This window comes from Helicoverpa zea, chromosome 16 (assembly GCF_022581195.2).
Source record: "Helicoverpa zea isolate HzStark_Cry1AcR chromosome 16, ilHelZeax1.1, whole genome shotgun sequence".
NCBI classification, from domain to species: domain Eukaryota; kingdom Metazoa; phylum Arthropoda; class Insecta; order Lepidoptera; family Noctuidae; genus Helicoverpa; species Helicoverpa zea.
Window position 1 is genome coordinate 1,091,172 of NC_061467.1, and position 26,207 is coordinate 1,117,378.

Below are 26,207 nucleotides of genomic sequence, written 5' to 3' on the forward strand. Positions count from 1 at the left end.
ATTCAAATACACAACACTAAACGATGATGAAAGAAAATGAATGAAAAAAGCAAATGGCTGACTAAAATCGACGTTCTTGGTCCTAATATAAATCCGATGTAATTACATGAATTATGCGCTCTTCATGATCATGACTAGCGAAATAAGATTATTTAAAGAGTAAAGAACTAAGATAACTATATATTACAGGCAGAAAGCCTGCTGAAACTGTAAAAAAATACAAGAAACTAATACCTTAGCTTACACAATTCGTATTAAATTGCAAAACTATTTGTCGTGCGTGTGACGGACGCACGTCCGTTTATTACTCAGGTAAGTCCTTTATTTTACATTCTTGTTGCATGTGCTTGTGCAGTGCCGTGATTTGTTTGTTATTTTTTGGAATTATCAAAAATCGCCAGTGCTTACGACTATTTTATTTTTAGAATTTGATACTTTTTAATTGATATTCTCATTAACCCATTGTTTTGTAGTATACTAGTGACTAAAGTGTTATCTATTTTGATTTAGGACCTTCGGATTTTTTGTTGTGTACCTTCATATTTTTTGTCTACGTGCTTAGATTTTTATGCGGGTACAGTCAACCATTATTTTTACTGCTTGACAAAATGACAATCACCGATCATTTATTTTTATTTACATCAACTTTGTGCAGTTTTGTAGGTATGTACTAACCATTCATTTAATTATTTTTTCTGTTATTTTTGTGTGATAGAAAGAACTTTGCACAGCTTAGTGCTTATCATTTCTCATCAAGCTTTCAGTAAATAATTTCTGAAGTTGTAATAAATTTACTCAATAAAAGTTTGTGATGTTTCAGTTGAAGTGATGTGAAGTGTCGACACAGGGCGGGGGCGCCGCCCCAGTCGACCATGGACCGAGGCTACGACAAGAAGCATACCAAACACCACAAGGAGAAGCATAAGAAACGTGCTCACAAGAAGCACAAGTCACATTCAGGTAGTTCTCATGAACAATCTTATGCTACAGTTAATTCTAACAAACCTCTTGTGGAGTATTCCGATGTCAGTTCTGAGGCATTATCAGCCCCGGAGGCTGGTGAGATTGACAGTGAAGCAAGCTCTATCAGCAGGCATATCGCTGATGACCTTGACAGGACGAGGAAGTCCCATTCCATACGTACATTTGTAGATAACAAGACAATATCAGTTACAACTACGAGTCGCCGGGCTGCTGAGGAGTATGCTTTGAGGGATGCTTCTGTGCCGAGGAAGAGACGCTCAGAGTATGATGATGGGGATGCAGAGTTTGATGACCATGGTAGATTTAAGAAGAAGAAAGAGAAGCGGAAAAAAGATAAGAAAAAGAAGAAGAAGAAGTCAAAGAATAGGTCACGATCAGCGAGTTTGGAGAGTGTGTCTCCAGATGATAATGTGCCTGAAGAGCTTCCATTGAGGGCGGCTAGTCCTCAGAGATACCAGCAGGTGCCTGTGAGTGAGTGGGAGAAGGCATCGTCTCCATTACGGAATGGATCATGTTCGCCGATGTCGCCGTCGACGACGCCTCTGATGCGCCTCGAGTCGCCGCGCCACCGGCCGTTCGTCCGGGAGGCATCGCTGCATCACAACCAGATACCTTATTCTCCACACCGGGAGAGATCACCACCTATCAGGTGAGTTTTTATTTTCCATTTCTCTAATAACTTATTGTGGGTCTGTAAAAGTATTGCAACACCATTACATATTTGTTGCCGTTCATCAACACTATCATGAACAAAATGTTGGGTTAGATGCCAGTAGACATGTTTTCCGGGAAAAGATTCTCACAGTTTTCCTTTCTGAATATTGTGCCTACTTTAATCATTCAAGCAATTTCCATGACTAATAGGGTGACTTATGTTCTAAATTCTGGAACACTCTATTTAGAACTAATCCATCTAAAATACAATTTGTTAATAATACAAAGTGGCCTCTATTGTGGCTGTTCCCAATATTCTAACTATCTTTTCTATGCTTACTAGAGATAGGAATTTGATTATGACTTATACGGGTCTAATGTCAGAATTCTATCCCTAGTATGCCCATCAAAGTATAGATAAAATATTGGGGTCGGCTATTAGTTTGTTTTCCATATCCTTGAATTAACTGAGGGGTGTTCGTTACCATGGTTTCTAGCCCATCCTGGATGCCGCCGATTCATCATATGGCACCCTATATTATACAGAATAATTGCGATTTGTGAGTGACCATTTTATTGAGCATGTGCCTATGTGTTGTTGTAGATAAATATGTGTGTTTTATTAGATAGATAACTTAATATCTCTTAGCTTTATTCAATGACGGACCAAATGTTAGTTTTGTGTTGTTCTAATCGGAAATGATGCTTAGTAACGTATGATCGCGAAGTTTTGAGTCGTTTTTGTTTTTTTACAATTTAATTTTTTACTTCTTCACAGTAATTTTACTGGATTTCTTTTGTTTTGTTCCTGGAAACTTAATTGTGCCCGCATTTCCAAATTAACCAAAGTGATTATTGCATAATTTTACTTCCTATTTTATTTTTATAGATATTTTTCCAAGTAAACTCCTTTCTGTAGGAATATTTTCTTATCTGATAGAAAAATGTAGTAGGTACATATTTCTTGTAAAATAGGTTTAATATGCACCCTTTATATATTTACCACTGCATGCTACCCCAACCCCTTGATTGAATATTAGAATTCTCTATTAACCAATTTTCAATTTTATTACATCTGTAAACTGTTTCCTGAAGGTATAGTTTCCTTAGAGTATACAATGTTTAATATTGCATTTTTTTTGCCTGACTGACAAGAAGGGTTTTATTTTTCTATCCTAGTTTCATGAAAATCTATTCAGTTGTTTGCATGTGATAAACTATAGTTCGGCCATTCAGAGAATGCGTTCCTGACACGTCGCGATTGAACTGACGACGTAACTACATTCATTGATTATTGATATAATAATGTTGTTTTAATGCTCCTCAATTGTTAAAACGGTAAACAACCAGCAAAAATATTTTTATCGTAACTGCAACGCCATTGCAAAGTTACGTCGTCAGTTCAATCGCGACGTGTCAGGAACGCATTCTCTGAATGGCCGAACTATAACAAACATACATACTTATAGACTTGCCTTTATTAATGATTGTCATTAATTGTGAGGTTTTGTTAATACGAAAAATGCTTTTGTATATATATTATCTATCAGACGATTTTTATTATTTAATCATCTGAGTGAAAGTAAACAGCGTTTATCGTTTTCTTATCAAGTTGCGTTAGTTGAGTCGTCCGGATATGGACAATTGAGACTAATATGCTACTTGAGCGTTTGGTAACTTACATACATATATAGGGCCTTACTACAAAAACTTTAAACCCTGTTTTACACTTGTCTAATAAAATTTTGGCTGCAAAATGAACCATATGTCAACGTCATAATTTGTAATTTTTTTAGACAAGGCATAAACTGACGTTTAAAAGTTTTTGTGGTAAGACGGTTAATGTTCTATCATACATAGATATTGTGTTGTTATGATTGTAAAGGGAGATGTTATGCGTTAGAATTTTAGTTAGCTGGTTTAATAGGGAACTAACTAGTCGTTTTCTCGTGGTTTCACTTGTGACTCTTGGAAACTATTGGCCATATCGGGATAAAATATAGGTAGCCTATGGCCAATATCTTATTAGTTTAATATTTTAACCTGATATAGGAAATGAATATTTTATTCCAAGAAATTGATAAAAAATATCAGGCACAAATATCTTTAATTGGGTAATCAAATCCATCGTATCAAAACAAAGTTTTGTTGTTTAAATTAAATACTTTTTACTGCACATTCACTATGTCATATCTTTGCACCTTTTTACTTTTTTGGCAATGTTATAGTAAACGTATAATTGGCATACTATATGTAAAATGAATCCCTATATCTCTTGGTCACGCTTAAGCTGAAATTAGCGGGGAGGTAGCTTAGACACGGGAGAAGGACATGGATACCTACACCTACACAGCTTTTGTCACTACGGGAAGCAGTTATCTCGGGACGTAGGCGTAAGTAGTAGTTGTTACATATAATATAAAACTAAAAAAATAAGTTCCGGTAACCGAGACTTACAAAAATTTATAACTAACGAAACGTGAAATGATTCTCACGAAACCGCAGTAATCGTAACAAAAACGCATTATTTCAGAACATTAACCTGCCACCCGATCCTTGCACATAAATGTTTTAATTCAAGGCCGGATAACATAGTCATGAATTTTCGTATTGTACGTGCCTAGTGTGACAGTCGGCAGGGTCAGTTTTGCATCCGCTATTTACCTTTTTACACACGTTTTTTGGGACCAATGCACACTATGTTTTTAGGGATCCGTACCCAAAGTGGAAAACGGGATCTTATCAAAAAAACTTCGCTGACCGTCTGTGTGTCTAGTTTGTCACCAGGAAATTATATATTCTATCTCGCGAACCTTACTCAGATGATGTATTATTGTGGCCGATTTTAGGGGGATTTTTTCCATATAACAAACGTGATTCCGAAAACCACGTGCGCGAGTCCGACTCGCACTTGACCGGTATTTTATCTTTTTACAGACGTTTGTGATCGGCCTAATGTGTAATTGCTTGCTACTATGAATTTGCATTTACCAGTTATTCTGGCGGTTAATCAGATTCGCACCCACAGTTGACTATTGGATTGCTCTTACGAATTTAATGTGCCTCTATGTAAATGCATAAGTTTTGAATTACACGGCCTAGTAAGGGCTTAACCCGTCTTACGGTGCAATTTGACCATGCAATATGAATAAAAAAACGTAGTAACTAGGACGATAACAATAACCGGCCTGCAACTCACCCTTCGATAGATATCGGTCAAATATAAATATGAAGTTGTACAGTTCTACACATCATTTAGGGAAAGAATTCACAAAAACTATCATTTCTCCTTTTTATTGGCGTTCAGAATTATCCTGGTTTGATAAATAAATATGAACGCCCAGATAAAGTATTAACATTATATACTAACAACATTATATGGTTCCATTTAAAACTGGTCAGTTATTGTTTCTATACCACTGCAGTATTGTAGTCATCCAGTTAGTTAATTAGCATAAGGAATATTTAACGACGCACGCGTGAGATAGCTTTCACACGCGCGGTACTTACGCGTATTCTCACTAACCTTCGTGTTTCGGTTATCATCAATACATTAGAATCTTTTAAGATTCTTTAAAAAAATGTTGTCCTGTATTTATATACAGATATTCTACTGTTTATATTCTGTAAAGTTGTGCGCGGTCCAAATTGTGGTAGGTCAAGATTCCGAAGTAGAGAGGAACTTGAGACAATTTTTCATATAAAAAAAAAAATATAGCAAAATAAACGACGAATGGTTTATAGAAACCAGTAATCATTTTCAGAGAGTATAGACTCTGCATAAAGCTGATTAAATTCACCCTTATAATTAATTATTATTTCATACTTCTCTTTTACATTCATATCATTTCGTAACAGGACCGGTTTCTGCTTTCAGACACAATTCAGCTTAAGTTAACTTGATGAACTTGGGCAACTTTGTTGCTTTTGGCTTGTTTCTAGTTAAGTCACGTTTTTCCTGGCAACAATAGTTTGTTGTATTATTTTCTCTTAGGGCAAGGAAAGTCATTGCAAAGGCTACCATATAGGAGTGTGTATTTATAATTTTTGCACAATGTACAACGGCGGACTTAATGCCTTAGGAATTATCTACCAGTCTGCCTTAAGGTGGTGGTGAAATTTAAGCATTAATTCACAACTTATGTCGATTGTTTCTTTGAGTTCGTCTATCTAATGCTTCCTCTCAAACTTGCCGTTTATCCAATAACTAGGTAAAGGTATTAAGGATGAAAACTTAGCATATTTTAACATACAAATAGCCAACAGATGTTACCTACTTCCAATTTATAACGAGACAAGTCTGTTAATTGGCTTGAGATTCGCGTGGGATACTCTATTACATCTCCACTGCTCTTTGACGAGTATTTACTTAGGATGTTATGTTTTCATCATATCTACCCAATATATCTGTTTATGTAACCCCCGACGCAAAAATCTCTATCGTCTATTAAGTGCGTGGCTTTGCGCGGTCGGTCCGTGGATGGGTGACCATTTTGTCATGACGAGTTCCTCCGTGTATTTTGAACATCTTTTTTAAGTATGACTCCTTTGTGTGTCTGTTTCACCGTAGCTCTTAAATTGATAGATTTGGATGCAGTTTTTATATTAGGTATTACTTCATTCTTAGGATAACGACGGGAAAAGTTGCAAATAAATCGTAAAAAGGCCGGTTGCATAAATAATGTTGAATCGTCGGTAAACCATAAAATGTCTCGTTGTGATTGATTGTTACCATGCTGTTGACGGACTGAAACTATGCAAGTAAAAAATATCCGATAATATCAAATATCATAATTATGTAAATTACAATTTTTGCATATGGCACAGGTGGCAACAGTCAGTAAAGCAAGAATTTAAAAAGTTGTACAGGCTCAAGAACAACAATGACCGTCAAAAATAAAACCGGTTTTCATGCAAAATAAGCGCACCTGAAACATTCATTAAGTATTTCATTAAATATAAACGTACATTTTTATGAATTTAATATACGTAATTAGTATTTAAATGTCTCTATTTGGCGGTCAAAATAGACTTTTACTTCGTAACAAATATGTATGAAATTCAAGTTATACTTACTGTTTTGTACATTCCGCTAAATATTTTTGACTAGCTTCTGCCCGCGACTTCGTACGCGGATCCTGTCCCTTATGCCAGCGACTACGGGGTCAGCAAAATCACTTGAACTTGAAAAATTGACTTGAAAACAACGGAATACGCATAGCCATTAGAAATGTTCCATATAATTTTTGTACTTTAACGGTAAAAGCACAGCAGACTAAACAAAACGCTGAGAACTGAACCGCAATGGACGTGACCATAGGGATAAAAGTAGTGATTCTTATTAGTCCGCATTTAAGTTATGTGTGGCAAAAATATTACACGTATTATTACGTAAAAAAACATTAAATGTTACTGAGATGACAAAGTCGTGGTGACTTAGTGGAAGTCGTGGTGGTTTAGTGGGTAGAGAACCAATCTCTCAAGTATGAGCGTGCGTCTTTGATTCCAGGTCTGGCAAGTACCTGCCAATGCAACTTTTCTAAGTTCGTATGTACTTTTTACGTATATTTTGGATACCAATGACCGTTATTTGGAGGGGATGTTAAACTGTAGGTTCCGGCTGTCATTGAACATTCTTGGCAGTCGTTATGGGTAGTCAGAAGCCAGTAAGTCTGACCAGTTTTACTGAGGGGTGTTGGGTTGAGCGGTTAACCGGGTTTTGGAGGTCAAATAGGCAGTCGCTCCTTTTAAAACACTGGTACTCAGTTGCATCGTGACTGGAAGTCGACCCTAACATAATTGGGACAAAGGCTCTTGAGATAATAACGACAATAATAATGAGATATAAGCATCGCAGGACATCTGAGGCTGATGACGGGGAGTAGCGACCCCGCGGGGCATATATACTGAGTTCTCCAGGGAGAGTATACTGTCCCCCATCTCCGGCCGGTCGGAGTAAACCATGACGGGGGTAGGTCTCACGCCTCTGGCTTGGCTTGACCATCCAGAATGGAGTCGCTTGAGTAGGGTTAGTAGCCCTGCTCGGAGGATAGGTGCCTCGTGGTAAGTGACCCACAGGGAGCGCGTAATCTGCGTTTAAAATCCGCCGAGGTATCCTCACACTTCAGCCGCTCATTCCTTGTTGCCCTTTTGTTGCTCTTCAGTTACAGATTCCCGGGGGCTCAGTAAGTGAGCTGGCGAGTCTCCACCTGCCATTTTTACATGTATCTAATACATTGTCATCGGCAGGTGCCATAGTTCCCGTAGTTTCCCCATTCCTAGTCCATTAGCATCCCATCACAATAGCCCAAGTAGTATTCATCCACAGTTAGCAATGGTACAGCACAGATTATCTTTTTTTTAACGACGTTCACCGGGGATTGTCCTTGGGTTCATTTCTATAGTGTATAAAGTGATAATTGTCAGTTTTGTGTCACCATTTCATTAAAGTTGTCTCAAAAGGGCTTCAGCGTGTTGGCTTTGGCCTCACGTTTGCCTCCCAAAAATTCGGAAATCTGTAGTCCCGAGGTCTGGAAGAGACATACAAAATAATAATGAGATATATATAACGCAAAAAATTCGGAGAGTGGGGGCTCGTGACGCCACGTCTAAGTATGTAAAATTTGTACTAAGCAGTGACTTAACACAAAATTCAAGCGTGTTATATCTTCGTTATTATTGGTTTGTGAGAAGGAGAAAAGAAAAAATACGTGTCCATTTTTTTAGGGTTATCTAAAAGACGGACTAAGTACTTTTTTTTTATTCACCATACCTATTTCATAACATTCATTTCTATACATTTCAAGTGTAGTATTGCTCTTGAAGTTCCACATCAGGTGTTCCAGATCTTCGATGTTTATACGTCAAAATAGAGAGTGCTTATCAGATTGAACCGCTTTTGCTAAAACGTCATATCTTTATAAGCTATAGTCTAGCTGGGCTCCTGGGTTTCCACATCAGGTGTTTTACATATTCAATTTTTGTAAGTCAACAGAGAGTGCTTATCAGATTGAACAACTTTTGCTAAAACGTCATACCTCTATATGCTATAGTCTAGCTGGGCCCCTGGAGTTCCACATCAGGTGTTTTAGATCTTCAATTTGTATAAGTCAATAGAAAGTGCTTATCAAATTGAACAACTTTTGCTAAAACGGCATACCTGTATATGGTACATAGAAGCTGGGCCCTTGGGGTTCCACATCAGGTGTTCCAGATCTTCAAATTTATTATCTCAGCTGAAAATGCTCATCACATGAAACAATTTTTGCCATGGCACCATTTTTGTATCTCTTATAGTTTTGTTGGTCTGTTGGTGTTCTGCATCAGGTCTTCAAGTTTCGAAGATAAATTATAGCCTATATGTTGGCCAGGCTTAATACTGACACAACAAAGAAAAAATCATTGAAATCCGTTCAGTAGTTCGGAAGATTAGCGTGTACAAACAAACAGACATACAGACATACAGACATACAGACAGAATTTTTTTTTTGGATTTGTGCTCCATTACTGTTTCTAAACCCCACCCAATTATTATTTTTTTAATATATTCAATGTACAGACACAGTTTTTTTACAGATTTATTATATGTATAGATAACACCGAAATAGTATTGCTATCGAAAGTTGTAGGTAGGATTATTTTTGGACAAGAATAAACATCATTATTTTTGGACAGGAATAAACATCATAAACTGTATGATTGAGAGATGAAATACAGCCTGTCTTGTCTCTCTACAAGTGACATAGTCATTTTACTATAAATTCTTCAATAAAGCATGATGAGTTTTTTGTATTAGCTAACTCTTTGATATTGAATTCCCTATAAATACAACTTCAGCCGCACTTAATTCCAAAACTTATGGACATAATTTTTGCTTCAAATAATTTGTATTTCGTCAAAATCGTTTGACCTATAAACAGTCTTAAACCATGTACATATAACATCTACTACACCAAACTAGCTCAAAAACTGACCAAAATATTGGATTTTCTTGTTATTTTTTAAATAAAACTTAATAGCCGTACGAAAGACGACCGCATAGCAAAACATAAAAGCCAACTAACCAATTTTCATTCCCACAGGAGACGACAGAAATCAACAACGCCCCACACGCCATCAGCGCCGCCATACCACGACACGGTGACCATAGACTCGGACACGGAGCAGGACTATGAGCGCGGCAGACGCGACTACTGGCACGACCAGCATCGCGTGCAGTCGCCCATCATGGTGTCCGGTAACATGCGATGTACTTTCTTTGCTCATTGTTTAGTATTCTGTGCTGGGCCTGTGGACGATTCAAACGGGGGATGGTTGTAACTGGGGATAGTTGAATCAGGGGATGGTTGAAACAGGGGATAGTTGGAACAGGAGATAGACTATGAGCGCGGCAGACGTGACTACTGGCACGATCAGCATCGCGTGCAGTCGCCCATAATGGTGTCCGGTAACATGCGATGTACTTTCTTTGTCATTGTTTAGTATTCTGTGCTGTGCTTATGGACGGTTCAAACGGGGGCTGGTTGTAACTGGGCAAAGTTGAACTAGGGGATGGTTGAAACAGGGGACGGTTGAACCAGGTGGTAGTTGAATCAGGGGATATTTGACCCTTGTACAATGTACAGGTATAATTGTGTCAAATGTTATTTTAGTTAAAGTCCACAGGTACAGCACTCTCTCATATTCATTACGTTACATTGTAGTATCATTCAGCAGTAGATGTAGCAATAGTAATGCACAAGCTATGTACAATTTTACTATAAGCACAAATAGTAATAGTACCTATAGTAATACTAAGAGAGTAGTTGTGCTCATGTAGTTGGTCGCTGATTACCTAGTACGTACGTACATAAAGATGGTTATACTCGGGGATAATTTGCGCCAAGTTCAATGGCGGCTCGCAAAATTTCCGAACATTTTGCGCCATAATTCTGTCTCGCAAGTAACTTCTGAGCACAGGTACGCTCCGGCTCCCGCTGAGGCCAACTCTCCATAGTGATTTTTATACAACAGTATAGATAAGTAAATATACACTTGTCCCTCAGATTCACCCGTGCACGAGGTGTCCCGGGGCCGCGAGTACAGCCCGCGGCGGCCGCACCGGCGCCGCAGCCCGCACCACCGCCGCCGCTCGCGCTCCCGGGATAGGCATCGCGACAGGGAGTTCAAGCCCACGCATCGGTCAGTACACTAATATAATTGTACTTTACAATAAGAATATTGGGTAGGAATTACAATAATTCATCATCTCTACCTAGCCTTTTTGGGATTTCCTAACGGGACATTGCTGAGAACCCGTGTTTTACTTGGAGCGATTGACTATTTGACCCAATTACCCGGGCAACCAGATACCCCTCGGTAAGACTGATTGTCAGATATTCTGGCTTCTACGACTACCCGTAAAGACAGCCGGGAGTTAAGGAAAGGGCAAAAAAATACCAGTAATTATGCTTCGTTTTTTCCTTTAAAAAACTACGACATAAGAAAAACTTTTTTACGATACTGAGAAGTAGAAAAAGAAAACATTTACATCCATATCTGGCAATTGTCAGATCTTATCTACTAAGGTAAGGGTTCACGATCTCTAAATGTGCAGGTTAGTATTACGCTGGCGAGACAGTATTATAAAGTGAATCCTTGAGATTGAATACAAAAAAAACATATCTCTGTCTGTATGACAGAGCAAATTAAGGCCTTTCTCAAAAATTCACCCTATGTTAATTAAAGGAAGACCGTGTAAATGCTGGCGATTGACTCATATAGATACACCCATACTTAGTTATCTTGTATAAACAGGTCGCATAGTCGCAGTTCGCTGAAGCGGCGCCGCTCGGGCTCGCGCAGCCGGCGGCGCGGCTCCACGCAGTCGCCGCCGCGGCACCGCGCCAAACATCGGGACGCCTCGCCCAGGGAACGGCACCGGTAAGTTTTTAAACTAGCTATTTTCCGCGATCTCACACTATTTTCCAGGAGATTATAGATGATGTGGTGAAGAGTCCACATGGATGCAAAGGGTTGACAGGCTATTTCAGTGCCCAATGTCATCTTAATCGGTTTAGCTGTTATGCCGTGTAGGCGTAGCTGACAAACTCAATTTCTACGTAAGGATTATTACCATTTCTATGAGTACTGGTTCTGAGACTAAATAAATCTCCTTTGTAATAAGTACTCAGTATACAGACATATCAGTCTGTCATCATCATGCTGCCTTCATTCAGTGATTCAAATCATTTCATTCAATCTGTTTTTGATTATAAAATAGAATACCATTTTTCATTTCAATCAGACATGGAAATCATTATCACCATCGGTAAATACCATCATTTTCATGTTCATCATACTGAGGAGCTCCAATAGTGATAACAAGTATTGGAATATAGGATTGAAATTTTTGAATAGAGCTAGCATCTGCTTCATGCAACTATCTGATCTTCAAACCAAATAAAATACTATTGTTCATACATATACAGCATTTATTCAGGGTTCTGCAGAATAAAACATTATCATAATTTTAAAGAAAACCAATGAATCAATGTTTTTTATTTCAATCAATCTCGGGAGACATCGGCATTGGTAAATACAACTCAATGATTCTGCATGTAAAGTTGAACCTTTCAAAACTACGAATTTTCACGCCAATGTAGCAAAAAGTCTGGGCTATCTATAATATCTAGTTTCCTCCATGTTTCAATCACACGCACTCATCACCATTTCATATACTTCACGACTTTGACAGCGAAACTTATTTCTCAGCAATAATACTAATAACAGTTAAATATTTCTAATTAGCATCAAGCATGAGTCTCCGAGCCCGCCGACCGTGCTACAACGCAAGATCGACTTCAAGGAGAAGATTAGCGACACTAGTCTGTTCGCTGAGCTAGTCAAGGACAAGCATAAGAGAGCTAAGGTAACTAATACCATCATTATAATATTACAGGGTTTTCAGCATTCTGGTCCCCAAAGGTGAAATCAAAGTTAGACAGAAAGTTTTAAGGATTTTTCAAATCCGTTCAGTAGTTTCGGAGCCCTTAGGGTAAAAACAACAAAAAAATGTTACCTTTCTTTATTTTAGGACTAGCTTTTGCCCGCGACTTCGTTCGCATGATATAGTGACTTCCGGCATATTTTTGGTTTGACCAATAGATGGCGCTATATGTCCGGAATAAATTTTATTTTTTATTTTTATATATTTTTTTTAATAAAAACTATCCTATGTCCTTTCTCAAGTTCCAAACTATGTCTGTACCAAATTTCACACAAATCGGTTCAGTAGTTTAGGCGTGAAGAAAAGACAGACAGACAGAGTTACTTTCACATTTATAATATTAGTTAGGATAAATATATCGTATCAAGCGGTTTCAGTCACGTCCCTTGAGAACAGCCCACACCCACAAAAATGTGTTATAGTGTTGTAGTTATAGTTATGTGTGATAGTTTAGCTTCCTGATAGTGGAAGATTTTTTTCAATTCAGTGTCAGTAGTTTCAGAACCTTTTGGGGGGTACAAACAACTGAAGAAATTTATGTTTTCTCTATATTATTTTAGTATATAGTTTATGAATAGATGCAGAGCGATTTAATTATTATCTGTGTATCTCTCGCCGTTATTGGTTGCCCAAGCGAATTCACGCTCGTTTCAAATGTTATGTTATTTTGTAAAACTTCACCACTAATATTTTTTTAAACTTGCAGAAACTACAAGAGATCTTGAACCAGAAAGAGGAAGAGTCTCAGGGAGCGCTGTCCAACACGACGTCCATCAACAACCCGGAAATACTCACTATTGACGAGCTCTCCAATATGACTTGCGATAGCTCCACACAGGTATGTTACATTGCATTACACTCAATAATTATTTAAATTAAAAATTGGCGGCTGTAAAACAGAACAATTTTGAACAATAAAAATTACATAAGATAGACAAACAAAACCCTTTGTGAATAAATAGTGTAGCAATTGTCTGTGTTAGGTTTGTTGGGTATTGCCCATACGGGAGGCGTCAACTGACAAACTTAAGAGCGGCAAAGTTATTTGAATAAAAACTGTAGTAGAAATCCTGTATTTATTTCGTCTTCACATCAGTTATGAAGCCTTTTTAATTGAATTTACAACTACATAAAATGTTATAAATAATACATTTATCGTAACGGTACTCATTTTTTGTATAAGAAAAGTGAATAACCATAATTCATTTTCCAGCAATCTAAAGAGAACGGCGAGGCATCTCGTGAAGCGGGCGACATAGTAGACATTCCGATGCCGAGCTCCGACAGCGCCCCGCTGCAGCCGCCGCCCGACTTCTCCGCCTTCGAGCTCAAGGAGCCCCCCAAGCTGCCCGAGCCACCCCAGCCACCGCAGCCACCGCAGCCCCCGCAGCCCCCGCAGCCACCCCAGCCACCTCAGCCCCCGCCGGTGTCGGAGACTAATGGTGATGCGGCGCCCTTGCCGCCTAATCCGGCTCCTGTGGAGGTGAGGTTTACTTTTATCTTTATTTGAATTTGGAAGTTATGTACCATGTTTTGGAGTTCTACAATATTTTTAGGGTTCCATACTCGTAAGGATAAAACAGGACCCTACTACAAAATCTTCGCTCTGTACGTCTAATATCAGGTTTTTTTTTTTCTACCCCAACAGAAGCCGCTAACCCCGCCGCCACCAGCGCCAGCTTTACCCCGGTCCCCGGCAGCCGCGGCGCCGCCCAAGCCCAGCGTGGTGGAGGCGGTGTACTACCAGAACAGCCAGCCGCCGCCCGCCAAGCCCAAGAGCCTCACCAAGCTGCCCATGCCGCCTAACACACAGGTAACACATAGCTACAAGCCCAGCGTGGTGGAGGCGGTGTACTACCAGAACAGCCAGCCGCCGCCCGCCAAGCCCAAGAGCCTCACCAAGCTGCCCATGCCGCCTAACACACAGGTAACACATAGCTACAAGCCCAGCGTGGTGGAGGCGGTGTACTACCAGAACAGCCAGCCGCCGCCCGCCAAGCCCAAGAGCCTCACCAAGCTGCCCATGCCGCCTAACACACAGGTAACACATAGCTACAAGCCCAGCGTGGTGGAGGCGGTGTACTACCAGAACAGCCAGCCGCCGCCCGCCAAGCCCAAGAGCCTCACCAAGCTGCCCATGCCGCCTAACACACAGGTAACACATAGCTACAAGCCCAGCGTGGTGGAGGCGGTGTACTACCAGAACAGCCAGCCGCCGCCCGCCAAGCCCAAGAGCCTCACCAAGCTGCCCATGCCGCCTAACACACAGGTAACACATAGCTACAAGCCCAGCGTGGTGGAGGCGGTGTACTACCAGAACAGCCAGCCGCCGCCCGCCAAGCCCAAGAGCCTCACCAAGCTGCCCATGCCGCCTAACACACAGGTAACACATAGCTACAAGCCCAGCGTGGTGGAGGCGGTGTACTACCAGAACAGCCAGCCGCCGCCCGCCAAGCCCAAGAGCCTCACCAAGCTGCCCATGCCGCCTAACACACAGGTAACACATAGCTACAAGCCCAGCGTGGTGGAGGCGGTGTACTACCAGAACAGCCAGCCGCCGCCCGCCAAGCCCAAGAGCCTCACCAAGCTGCCCATGCCGCCTAACACACAGGTAACACATAGCTACAAGCCCAGCGTGGTGGAGGCGGTGTACTACCAGAACAGCCAGCCGCCGCCCGCCAAGCCCAAGAGCCTCACCAAGCTGCCCATGCCGCCTAACACACAGGTAACACATAGCTACAAGCCCAGCGTGGTGGAGGCGGTGTACTACCAGAACAGCCAGCCGCCGCCCGCCAAGCCCAAGAGCCTCACCAAGCTGCCCATGCCGCCTAACACACAGGTAACACATAGCTACAAGCCCAGCGTGGTGGAGGCGGTGTACTACCAGAACAGCCAGCCGCCGCCCGCCAAGCCCAAGAGCCTCACCAAGCTGCCCATGCCGCCTAACACACAGGTAACACATAGCTACAAGCCCAGCGTGGTGGAGGCGGTGTACTACCAGAACAGCCAGCCGCCGCCCGCCAAGCCCAAGAGCCTCACCAAGCTGCCCATGCCGCCTAACACACAGGTAACACATAGCTACAAGCCCAGCGTGGTGGAGGCGGTGTACTACCAGAACAGCCAGCCGCCGCCCGCCAAGCCCAAGAGCCTCACCAAGCTGCCCATGCCGCCTAACACACAGGTAACACATAGCTACAAGCCCAGCGTGGTGGAGGCGGTGTACTACCAGAACAGCCAGCCGCCGCCCGCCAAGCCCAAGAGCCTCACCAAGCTGCCCATGCCGCCTAACACACAGGTAACACATAGCTACAAGCCCAGCGTGGTGGAGGCGGTGTACTACCAGAACAGCCAGCCGCCGCCCGCCAAGCCCAAGAGCCTCACCAAGCTGCCCATGCCGCCTAACACACAGGTAACACATAGCTACAAGCCCAGCGTGGTGGAGGCGGTGTACTACCAGAACAGCCAGCCGCCGCCCGCCAAGCCCAAGAGCCTCACCAAGCTGCCCATGCCGCCTAACACACAGGTAACACATAGCTACAAGCCCAGCGTGGTGGAGGCGGTGTACTACCAGAACAGCCAGCCGCCGCCCGCCAAGCCCAAGAGCCTCACCAAGCTGCCCATGCCGCCTAACACACAGGTAACACATAGCTACAAGCCCAGCGTGGTGGAGGCGGTGTACTACCAGAACAGCCAGCCGCCGCCCGCCAAGCCCAAGAGCCTCACCAAGCTGCCCATGCCGCCTAACACACAGGTAACACATAGCTAATAGGAAAAGACGGCGTAATCAAATGCGAGAAGTTTCTGGCAACTTATGTCCGGAGTTATAGAAAATCTCCGCTTATAAAGGGAATGTCTATTGAAGAACTACGTATAGGCTATTACCTACCTTAAAATGTCAGTGTAATGACAAATGCACTAAATCTAATTACAGGGCTTAACCTATTGCAATTGTATAGATAATATAATAGAATAGAATATTCTTTATTGTACACTAATAACAAACATAGAAGGACATAACAAACAAGTAGTAGACATGTACAAGAGGCGGTCTTATCACTAAAAGCGGTCTCTTCCAGACAACCTTTGGATGGAGTCGATCTGTAAAGTAGATTACGGGTAGTATAGCGTACAAAAATCAAATAAACAATATATATGTTACCGGCCGAACCGATTTTAGGACAAACCAGTTTTGCCTAGGCTCAACTAGTTCTTCCTATAGGCGTTAGGATTAACTAGTATAGCCTAGTCCAAACTAATTTGTCCTAAGCCCGATAGGACGGACCAGTTTAGGCTAGGCAAAACTAGTTGATCCTGATATAAGTACGCACACTCTAGGATAAACTGGTATAGCCTAGTCAAAACATATACATATCTAAAAGTGTAAATAAATAGATGAACTAAATAAACTACTCCGTGTTTAGAAAAATAATCATCTTTATTAAACTATAATGATTCGTCGTTATGGATAAATTGATAATACGAACAATCATACTACATATATGTAGCAAAGTAACAAATAATAGGTAAGTATTTTTTTAAATTAACTAAATACGTTATTAGGCGCGAGGCGCTCGGGGCGTGTACGTTATGCACGGCTAGCAACTAGACGCTAAGACGCTAAATGCGTTTAAAACCACGCGACAAATGACGAACGGGGAGCGAGCGGCGTGGGACGTTCGGAGCATTCCCGCATGAACATGTTGTTTAGACTAGGCCATACCAGTTTATCCTAGAGTGTGCGTATTGATATCAGGATCAACTAGTTTTGCCTAGCCTAAACTGGTCCGTCCTATCGGGCTTAGGACAAATTAGTTTGGACTAGGCTATACTAGTTAATCCTAACGCCTATAGGAAGAACTAGTTGAGCCTAGGCAAAACTGGTTTGTCCTAAAATCGGGTTCGGCCGGTAACATATACATAAATAAAGAAAGTAACACAAGACAAAAATAGAAATATATAAGAAGGAGAAGCAGTATTACAGAGCCATAATTACATATTTCTAACAGCAAACTTTTATCTCAGAAGAACACAAAATTTTCATTTCAGATATTACAAGGATACTTACTTTGGTTACACGCTAGTGTTAATTTTATTCCAAAATCTTAGAAAATTCATATAATTTTCCTTTAACATTCCAGGTGGAGGATTTGAAGACGTTGGCGAACGAGAGTCCGCTGAGCACTCCGTCTCCGTCGCCCGTGAAGAAGCCTGACAAGCCTAAACGTACTGGCATCATGAACTTACCCATGCCGCCTGGTAAGTATTTTTTTATTCACCGTGTATTAACTAACTGCCGCTTTCAATAACGTATCCATCAGTTATTTTGGTCATAACATCACAATTTCTCAACTTTTTCAAGATTAATCTTATATTTCACAATATTTTATGATAAGACCTGTTATTTTGGGGCACACTAACAACACATTCAATAATGGCTACCAAAAGCCAAAAAAACTGGAGATACATGAAACGGTTGTTTCGTTTATTCCCAAATTCCCCAATACTACAGCCCATATACTAAAGTTACACACGCACTTGCAGGCGTGACAGTGATTCCCGGCTCGGAGGAGCTGTCAGGCGACGAGCTGGACGGCGGCACCCCGCCGCCCGCCTGCCGCCGCGACCAGTACTCGCATGTCTTCAGCAACAGGAAACATGCTAGAGATAATGTATGCACTCCTTATATTATTTATTTTTAAAAATTCACAAAGTAACCTGTTGTCTGGTGGTTGATGATTGGCGGATTGACGCCCGTGCATCGAGCACGTTAATGTCGGTCCTGCGTCTCAATAAAACGACAGTTGGATAGCCTGTCTTCACATACACACAACTTTTACTATTTTCATATACTCTCAACACGCCTTTTATCCCTCCGCTGGTGTTGGATTTCCGTCGCATCGGGCGAATGAGAGTGAAGGTATAGTAAGTGCACCTGTGTCCAAGCAAATGCTTATACACTATAATATATCCTGCGTAACGGGCTGATCTTGTATGATAACAGCCACCCTGGCCCTTTAGTTTTAGAAAGCCATGGTTTTTGCATAAAAAAGCCCATAGCAAAAACAGCCTTCTATGTTTTACGTCTTTGTCCAATCACAACAAAATCTATACATAAAAATGCAGCATAAAGTCTTATCTCAACCAATATGTATTCGTTTCCAGTCCGGTTCGAAGCTGAAGCGGCCGCGTATACTGAAGCGTCGCGGGTCTAAGGTGGTGCCCGTCGCCACTCCCACGCATCACGCTAAGGACTGGGGAGAGAAGTGTGTTGATGGCTTCCAGGTATGTACTACTTGACTTTCACTACTTTTTATAAATAGTTTTTTTCTGTCTTAAGTGGCATACTCTTTTGTGGATTTGCCAGCCAAAAACCATAACATCCATTGTGAGAAAACATGTCATGCAAAAAAAAACAAGATGTTAGTTGGAAATTAGACATCTTTTGGTTTTGGTGAGTTGCATTTCCCTTTGAAAATATATTTTACTCGCTTTTGCCAGTGGTTTCTCTCTCTTCTTGAGCGAACTACTTACTGCACCTGGATAAAAAGCCTATAATATTTATGTTATTCTGTATAAGCTATATTACTGCTAAGTTTCATCAAAATCCATTTGGTAGGTCATAGATCCATAATTCTGCATTTATAATATTACTGTAGATTCTATGATAAACCAACATATTTCTATTTCCCCAGGTAATAACCCAAATCGGCGAAGGCACATACGGCCAAGTATACAAAGCCCGCGACAAGAACACTTCACAACTCGTAGCATTGAAGAAAGTCCGGCTCGAGAACGAGAAGGAAGGATTCCCCATCACCGCCGTCCGGGAGATCAAGATCCTGAGGCAGCTCAACCATAAGAATATTGTTAATCTCAGGGAAATTGTCACTGATAAGCAGGATGCTTTGGACTTTAGGAAGGTGAGAAGAAATAAATTTGTTATCTATATGTATACAGGGTTACTGGTAAGTAGACCGCATCCTTTCAGGAGGTGATAGTATAGGTCAATACGGACAAATTTGACCCTGGGATACACTGGGCAAAAGTTAACCCGTTTCAAGAGAATCGAATTTCAAGATCAGTCGTCTAGGTACACGTATAAATTTTCATTATTAGTCAAAAGTCTCGTTTTTGTGGATTTTTGTGTGTTTTTGGATAGAAGATGAATCATTTCACAATAACAAACCATAAAACTGTACGAATCACAGAGGAAATTATAGCGAACAGCAATTACTTTTTTAGTCGATATTTTCTCAAAAATATTACTCTTAATTTTTTTGTGCAGAATACTTAAAAAACATCTACATTTATCTAGCTATCCAAAAAGCCACAAAACACACAAAAATCCGCAAAAACGAGACTTTTAACTAGTAATAAAAATGTATACGTGTACCTAGACGACTTGTAAAGAAAAGATCTTAAAATTCGATTATCTTGAAACGGGTTAACTTTTGCCCAGTGTATCCCAGGGTCAAATTTGTCCGTATTGACCTATACTATCACCTCCTGAAAGGATGCGGTCTACTTACCAGTAACCCTGTATATATAAATAAAATCCGCTTTCCGTTGTCACGACATAACATGAAAACGGTTTGACCGTACTATCTCCTGCACCGGGATAAAAAGTAGCCTAAAGTCTTCCTGATTTATAAGTTATATTACTGCCCAGTTTCATCAAAATCTTTTCAGCAATTTTCTCGCGAAAATGTAACAGACAAACTTTCCGTGGTCATTATTTTAATGTTTCAATATCTTCATTCCAGGACAAAGGCTCCTTCTACCTAGTGTTTGAGTACATGGACCACGACCTGATGGGTCTCCTAGAATCCAAGATGGTGGACTTCACGGAGTCGCACAACGCCAGCATCATGCGGCAGCTGCTGGACGGGCTGGCCTACTGCCATCGCAAGAACTTCCTGCATAGAGACATCAAGTGCAGCAATATATTGATGAATAATAAGTGAGTTTGTATTTTGTTTTAATTTTTTGACGTTATTATAGTTTACTAGCACTTACCAGTGTCCTGGGGAACTTCCTCCTTTATCCAGATAAACAGCCTATTTTTCTGAGGGATAGCCTAGTTTCCTTTAAGTGAAAGAATGTTTGAAATCGGGTCAGTAGTATCGGAGCCTTTACGGCACAAAAATAATAAAAAAAAACATGTTATATTATATTATAATGTTAATATAGGTAGTCGCTTCTTACGTCTTTACCATCCTAAATTTATTTAAGTTGGTTCAGCTTTTTCAGTGTGAATGATTGACAAAATTACATAACATTTAATATGTCAATGGATATCCTGGCTGTTACATAATAATTCTAATGATTAAGTAAATTGAAACGGAATTTTCTTTGAATAGAATAAGTTTCATTTTTGAGTTAAAATACAGCAGTTTCATCAATTAATTCCTATTCTCCGAATTCCAGAGGCGAAGTAAAACTCGGCGACTTCGGTCTGGCGCGGCTGTGGTCAGCAGAGGACCGCGCTCGTCCCTACACCAACAAGGTCATCACGCTGTGGTACCGCCCGCCCGAGCTGCTGCTGGGGGAAGAGCGATACGGGCCTGCCGTCGATGTCTGGTCCATGGGATGTATACTGGGCGAACTGTTCTTGAAGCACCCGCTGTTCCAGGTAATGGGAATATGTTGGGGGTATTTTGGTATAATAGACTAGTCACTACAGGCAGATAGACTACTGATTTTTTTTGTAGATTTTATTCCTTGTGAGTTAATTTCTTTATTTTCATAACAATGTACAGTGGCGGACTTAGTGCTGCAAGCGTTCTTTTCAAGTCTATTCATCTACAATCTATTCAGTTATAAGCAGCAATGTTGTATTGAGAATGACACGGAGATATTTTGCTTGTCTCGGAGATTATAGATTTTTCAGCAAAGTAATTCTCTAGCTTATTGATATGACGAAGTAGAAATATTTACACACTTCACTTAAAAGTATAGTAGCAAGATGTCACAAAAATATTAAAATTTTCAACCATAGCTATAAATCTATAATTAATTAGACAAAACTATCAATTATTGATTACACTTTTCTCAACCCAGGCCAACGTCGAAATGATGCAGCTAGAAATGATATCCCGCGTCTGCGGCACCCCAGTCCCCGGCGTGTGGCCCAACGTGGTGAACCTCCCCCTGTGGCACACGCTGCGGCCGAAGAAGTTCCACAAGCGCTGCGTGCGCGAGCACTTCGCCTTCATGCCGCCGCACGCGCTCACGCTGCTCGACCGCATGCTCGAGCTCGACCCCGACCGCAGGATCACCGCCGACGATGCTCTCAAGAGCCCCTGGCTCAAGAACGTGGTGCCAGACCAGTGAGTTGTTTGTCTTTTGCTTGCCGGTAGTGGCAGAATGACACAAATAGTGCTAGTTGGTGAAGTCACAGGTTCGATCCCTGTAGTAAAGTAAAACTTCTATTTGTACTAAAATAAAACTTCTATGTATAATGATAAGAGGCTTGTCCAGCCAGCGGGTGTGTATTAACAAGTGGGTATAGACTAGCAACTGAAGAAGAGAAATTATCAAACGAAGAGTATAACTTGCATGTCGCTACAGAAAAACAATATTTAGGCAAATATGCGAATGATCTTTACATCGCAGTAGTAATTTTTTTCATTTCATAGATTAATTTCTCATATGTGTAATTGTGCATGTCATATATCATTTATACATTGTCCATATGTCATACATCATTGAGTAAAATGGCGATTTTTTAATGCAAAAAGCATTGATTGACATCATCATCATCATTTACCTGTCATCAACACCTTATGGATCAAACTGAGTGCATGACTATTATAATCCAAATAAAATGGGAAGATGTATGCAAACTATGAAGATTTTGCATGCCAAGATTCAGAATGATTGAGAATTTGATAAAGGTTTGCTCAAAGGAACCATTTGCCAGTTCATAAATGGCGAAGTTCACACTTCATCTCACAAAAACCAAATAGTCTACTTACTAATACTTGATTTTCCTCGTTCTTTTGGGCAAATCTAGTAGAAATACCTGGTAATAGGCTGGGATTTATCCTAGGGTAAATACCTAATGAACTAACTTATCCCTATAGTTATACCAAATGGGATTATCAAAATCCGTGAGTATTGATTGATTTGTACATATATTGTTCAATCATCCAGGTTTTTAAATTATCTAGCTGTCAACGGACTTACTAACAAGTATGGAGTGAATGAGAGCTATCATAACCATATTGGTGTCGTTTTCATCCAATAAATCATCTTGGAACCCAAATCACACAGTCATGCATGCATGTGCTGAAACCAGAGATTTCATATGCAATCACTATATCATAGACAGAAGACTGACTTGTACTGCAAATATACCCTTCGTATCAAAGGCTGCATTTAATCATGTGCTGTATTCTGGTAAAAAGAAAAGGTTTTGGTATAAACCAAAAACTAGGAGCCACAAACTCGACGAGATCAAGCTATGCGTCGATGCTTATCTCTACCTCGGTACAGCATTAATATAATCATATTTTCAGAATGCCCGCACCTGAGCTGCCGACATGGCAAGACTGCCACGAGCTGTGGTCCAAGCAACGTCGCCGACAACAGAGAGAACAGGACCATACACAAGGCAAGAAGCCCTACGGATACCCAGAAGACAAAGACCAACCCAAAAACGACAACCAAGACTATAAAAGTGAGCCTTACAAGTCTGAGAGCGGCTTCAAACCTACCGAACCAACCCAAGAGGCTGTCGGCCAAGTGAAATAGTACAGACTACATTGTAAGAGGTACTTTCGCAAACGAAAGAAACGGTGCTTATATTAGACCAATTGACTTTGTGATCTAGAATAATTAGTTGCCTGTGGAGTGCTCGTGACGAAGTGTGGGTTCCGTGCAGTGCGGTATTGTGCCTAGTCTATTGATAGCTTCAATCTCATGTACGATTAGCTCATAAGGTGAAGGCTGTGTTCTTCAAGAAACTTTAGCACTATGCTATGCTTCTTGCACAATTACGAATATTCAGTACAAAATTTAACAACACGATCCGATGCACTAACATCGGCTATTGAAGAGGATAGTCTGAATAGACTTTACTTTCTGTATTTTAATAAAATCTAATCTTATATGGAATTTAAATTTAATGATGATTGTAAAGGTGCGGAACCCTGTGAAGCAATTTAACTTATTGCGTTTAACGTAACGCGTACCAAAATGTATGATAATATAGTAGTAACCAAAGTATCGCATAGCGCTAGTTACCCTCGGACGGATGTCAGGCGTCCTGTGCATATATTTGTAAATAATGTAAACTAGGATAATTTCAAATAAGAACATTTTTGTTTAATTTAATTTTAGCGAAACGACTTGTTTTATTTGTGTTAAGAGTCCTTGTGGTTTTAGCAATAATTTGACGGTTGGCAACACCGCGTTTTACCTAATAAACTGACAACTGGCAGAAGTTGTCATATCAGGCAGAGTACAAAGTGCCTAAATCTCAATGTATTCCTCTTGCCCTCCCCTTGCATAGTTCTATCTGTAACAATGCCTTTCCTGTCATTCATCCTTCGATTCCTAATCTAAGAACAATTCATAAGTTCAAATAAGTTGCCAGCATTCAATTAAATACCAGCCTATGTGTTGCCAACATGAATGCAAAACAGCATAATAGTTACATCCTATTTCAATATGAAGTAAAACCTCCTTCGCCTTATAAACGAAGAAAATAGAATGTCCAAAATACTGCCATTTTGTATGTGTTCAAGACAAGCTCTTACACTACAAATTGAATGTTGAAATTATAGAGTTACTCTAGCAATACTCAAAATTTGGCACACTTCTCAAAATTTACAAGACGATGTTAAAAATGCATACAATTTGCTATTACAACATCACCCTTGTCTAAATGGTAAAAAAATAAAAACTATGCTTTACTGCATTTTTTTAAGATCTTAATGTCTATGCAACGACAAGTAATAAAAGAAGCTTGGAATCCAATATATGTGAGCAATATTTTACATTAATTATTTTCCTAATTACACAGTAAGTTGATATGAAGGTCCGATGTTATCATTATCAAAATAATGTTATATGTTAGACAGTATGTTCGTCTGGGGAGACTGTGATTATGTATAACTCGGAATTGAGTTGTTTTGTCTCGGTTGATTTGTATTCTTTTATATTTTTAATGTTAGGTGTTTGTTGGGTCCTGTATGCGCTGTTTTGGGCGATATGCATGTCCTTAAATTAAGTGTGCTGGTCATATAATATGATTTCAAAACAATGATTGAGAAATGTTTTTCATCACTTGTGTCATTGGATCTCACTACAATTTTATATAGATTAGGTTCGCCAGAAGAATTCGCTTATTTCTCAATGTACCAGCAATGTTTTAACTGTATTTATTGAATGCTTCAAGTTTATTCATATCGCTCTTAATTCGAATAGTAAGTCATAGCAATAATATTGGACCTGACTTAGTTGGCATTTATATAATATAAGCGTGTATGTATATATTCATGAGTTCCAGACACCGACAATGGTGATTTTCATCTAGTTAGAAATACCTAATATATATCATGTTGTCTGTTCACAAAATATATGATTGGATGTAAAAATTACTTGTAACTTAGGAGCTGCGTTATTTTTTTAAACAATTGTCTAGTAAATATGTCTGAGCGTCTATAGTTATTGTTTTGCATTATTTTAAGAACGTATCTTCCATGAATTAGTTGAAATGTATATAGAATAAACTTCCTCCTGCATTTTTTAAACGATATTGTTTCGATCGAGAAGGCGGAAATTCACACGACGCAATCATTAATTTTATGCACCTCTGTAAAGAATATTGTGTAGAATTGAATTCATATAATTATAAAGTTATAAATGTGTTTTAGTCCTCAGGTGAGGTTACATACATGTACATAAATAGGAAATATAATAAATATGACAACGCCAATATTTATAGTTTTAAATGTTTAATGTCTGTAGACAATATGTTGCGATATTGTGAATTTTCGCTTTCTGTGACGCGGTAAGATCATTGTGGCAAGTCATCGGCTGAAAGACTATGTTCCCTTGTATTATATTAGTTTTAAGGACTCGATATCTTTCGTGTAAATAATCCGGAGTTTCGGAGATAATCGTCGTTTTTTTTATATTTTGTATGGTGTGCTAATTGGAGGGTAGTTGTTTTTATTTTGTTATTGTGTGGGTGTTCTATTTTATCAATGAATATGCTTGGATCGCCGTCCAGGTCACAACCGTAGATGGAAATTGTATGGAGAAAATTAAGAAATAATGTATACAATGAATTGCCAAGAAGCTGAATATTTTATATCTGATCAAATTATCCGCATTGACAGGGTAGGTCCGCAGTTATTGAACTTATTAGTTATTCCGTGATTGTTTCGTTTTACAGTAAGACTGAAGTAGATAGAACGGACGATTGTCTGTCACTGTAACTCTGGATTGTTGTTATCACATTTATGATAATAATAATTGTAAAAATGTACCTAATGTTTTTTAAAATAATTATACCTACGATGAAATATAAATTTGTTTTTTAATTTGATACCTTCATAGCAATATCAGCGTT

At 40.0% G+C, this 26,207-nt stretch overlaps 1 protein-coding gene across 7 annotated transcripts; it reads left to right on the forward strand.

The window, feature by feature from the left end:
- On the forward strand, positions 1-26,166 carry LOC124637269 (cyclin-dependent kinase 12). 7 transcript variants are annotated; one of them, XM_047173609.1, is made up of 20 exons: positions 1-312; positions 821-960; positions 1,153-1,633; positions 2,136-2,198; positions 9,720-9,886; positions 10,683-10,818; positions 11,434-11,559; positions 12,427-12,547; positions 13,332-13,463; positions 13,839-14,108; positions 14,274-14,351; positions 14,466-16,376; positions 17,764-17,881; positions 18,167-18,294; positions 18,788-18,907; positions 19,318-19,545; positions 20,389-20,585; positions 21,053-21,257; positions 21,686-21,954; positions 23,146-26,166. In XM_047173609.1, the coding sequence occupies exons 2-20, from the start codon at positions 873-875 to the stop codon at positions 23,378-23,380; spliced, it is 5,073 nt and encodes a 1,690-aa protein (XP_047029565.1). In that variant the 5' UTR covers positions 1-312; positions 821-872; the 3' UTR covers positions 23,381-26,166. The 7 variants fall into 7 exon arrangements, with proteins under 7 accessions (XP_047029565.1, XP_047029559.1, XP_047029558.1 ...); XM_047173603.1 differs by having other exon boundaries at positions 2-312; positions 821-1,633; positions 14,274-14,357; positions 14,472-16,376; XM_047173602.1 differs by having other exon boundaries at positions 2-312; positions 821-1,633.
- The last annotated feature ends 41 nt before the right edge of the window (positions 26,167-26,207 follow it).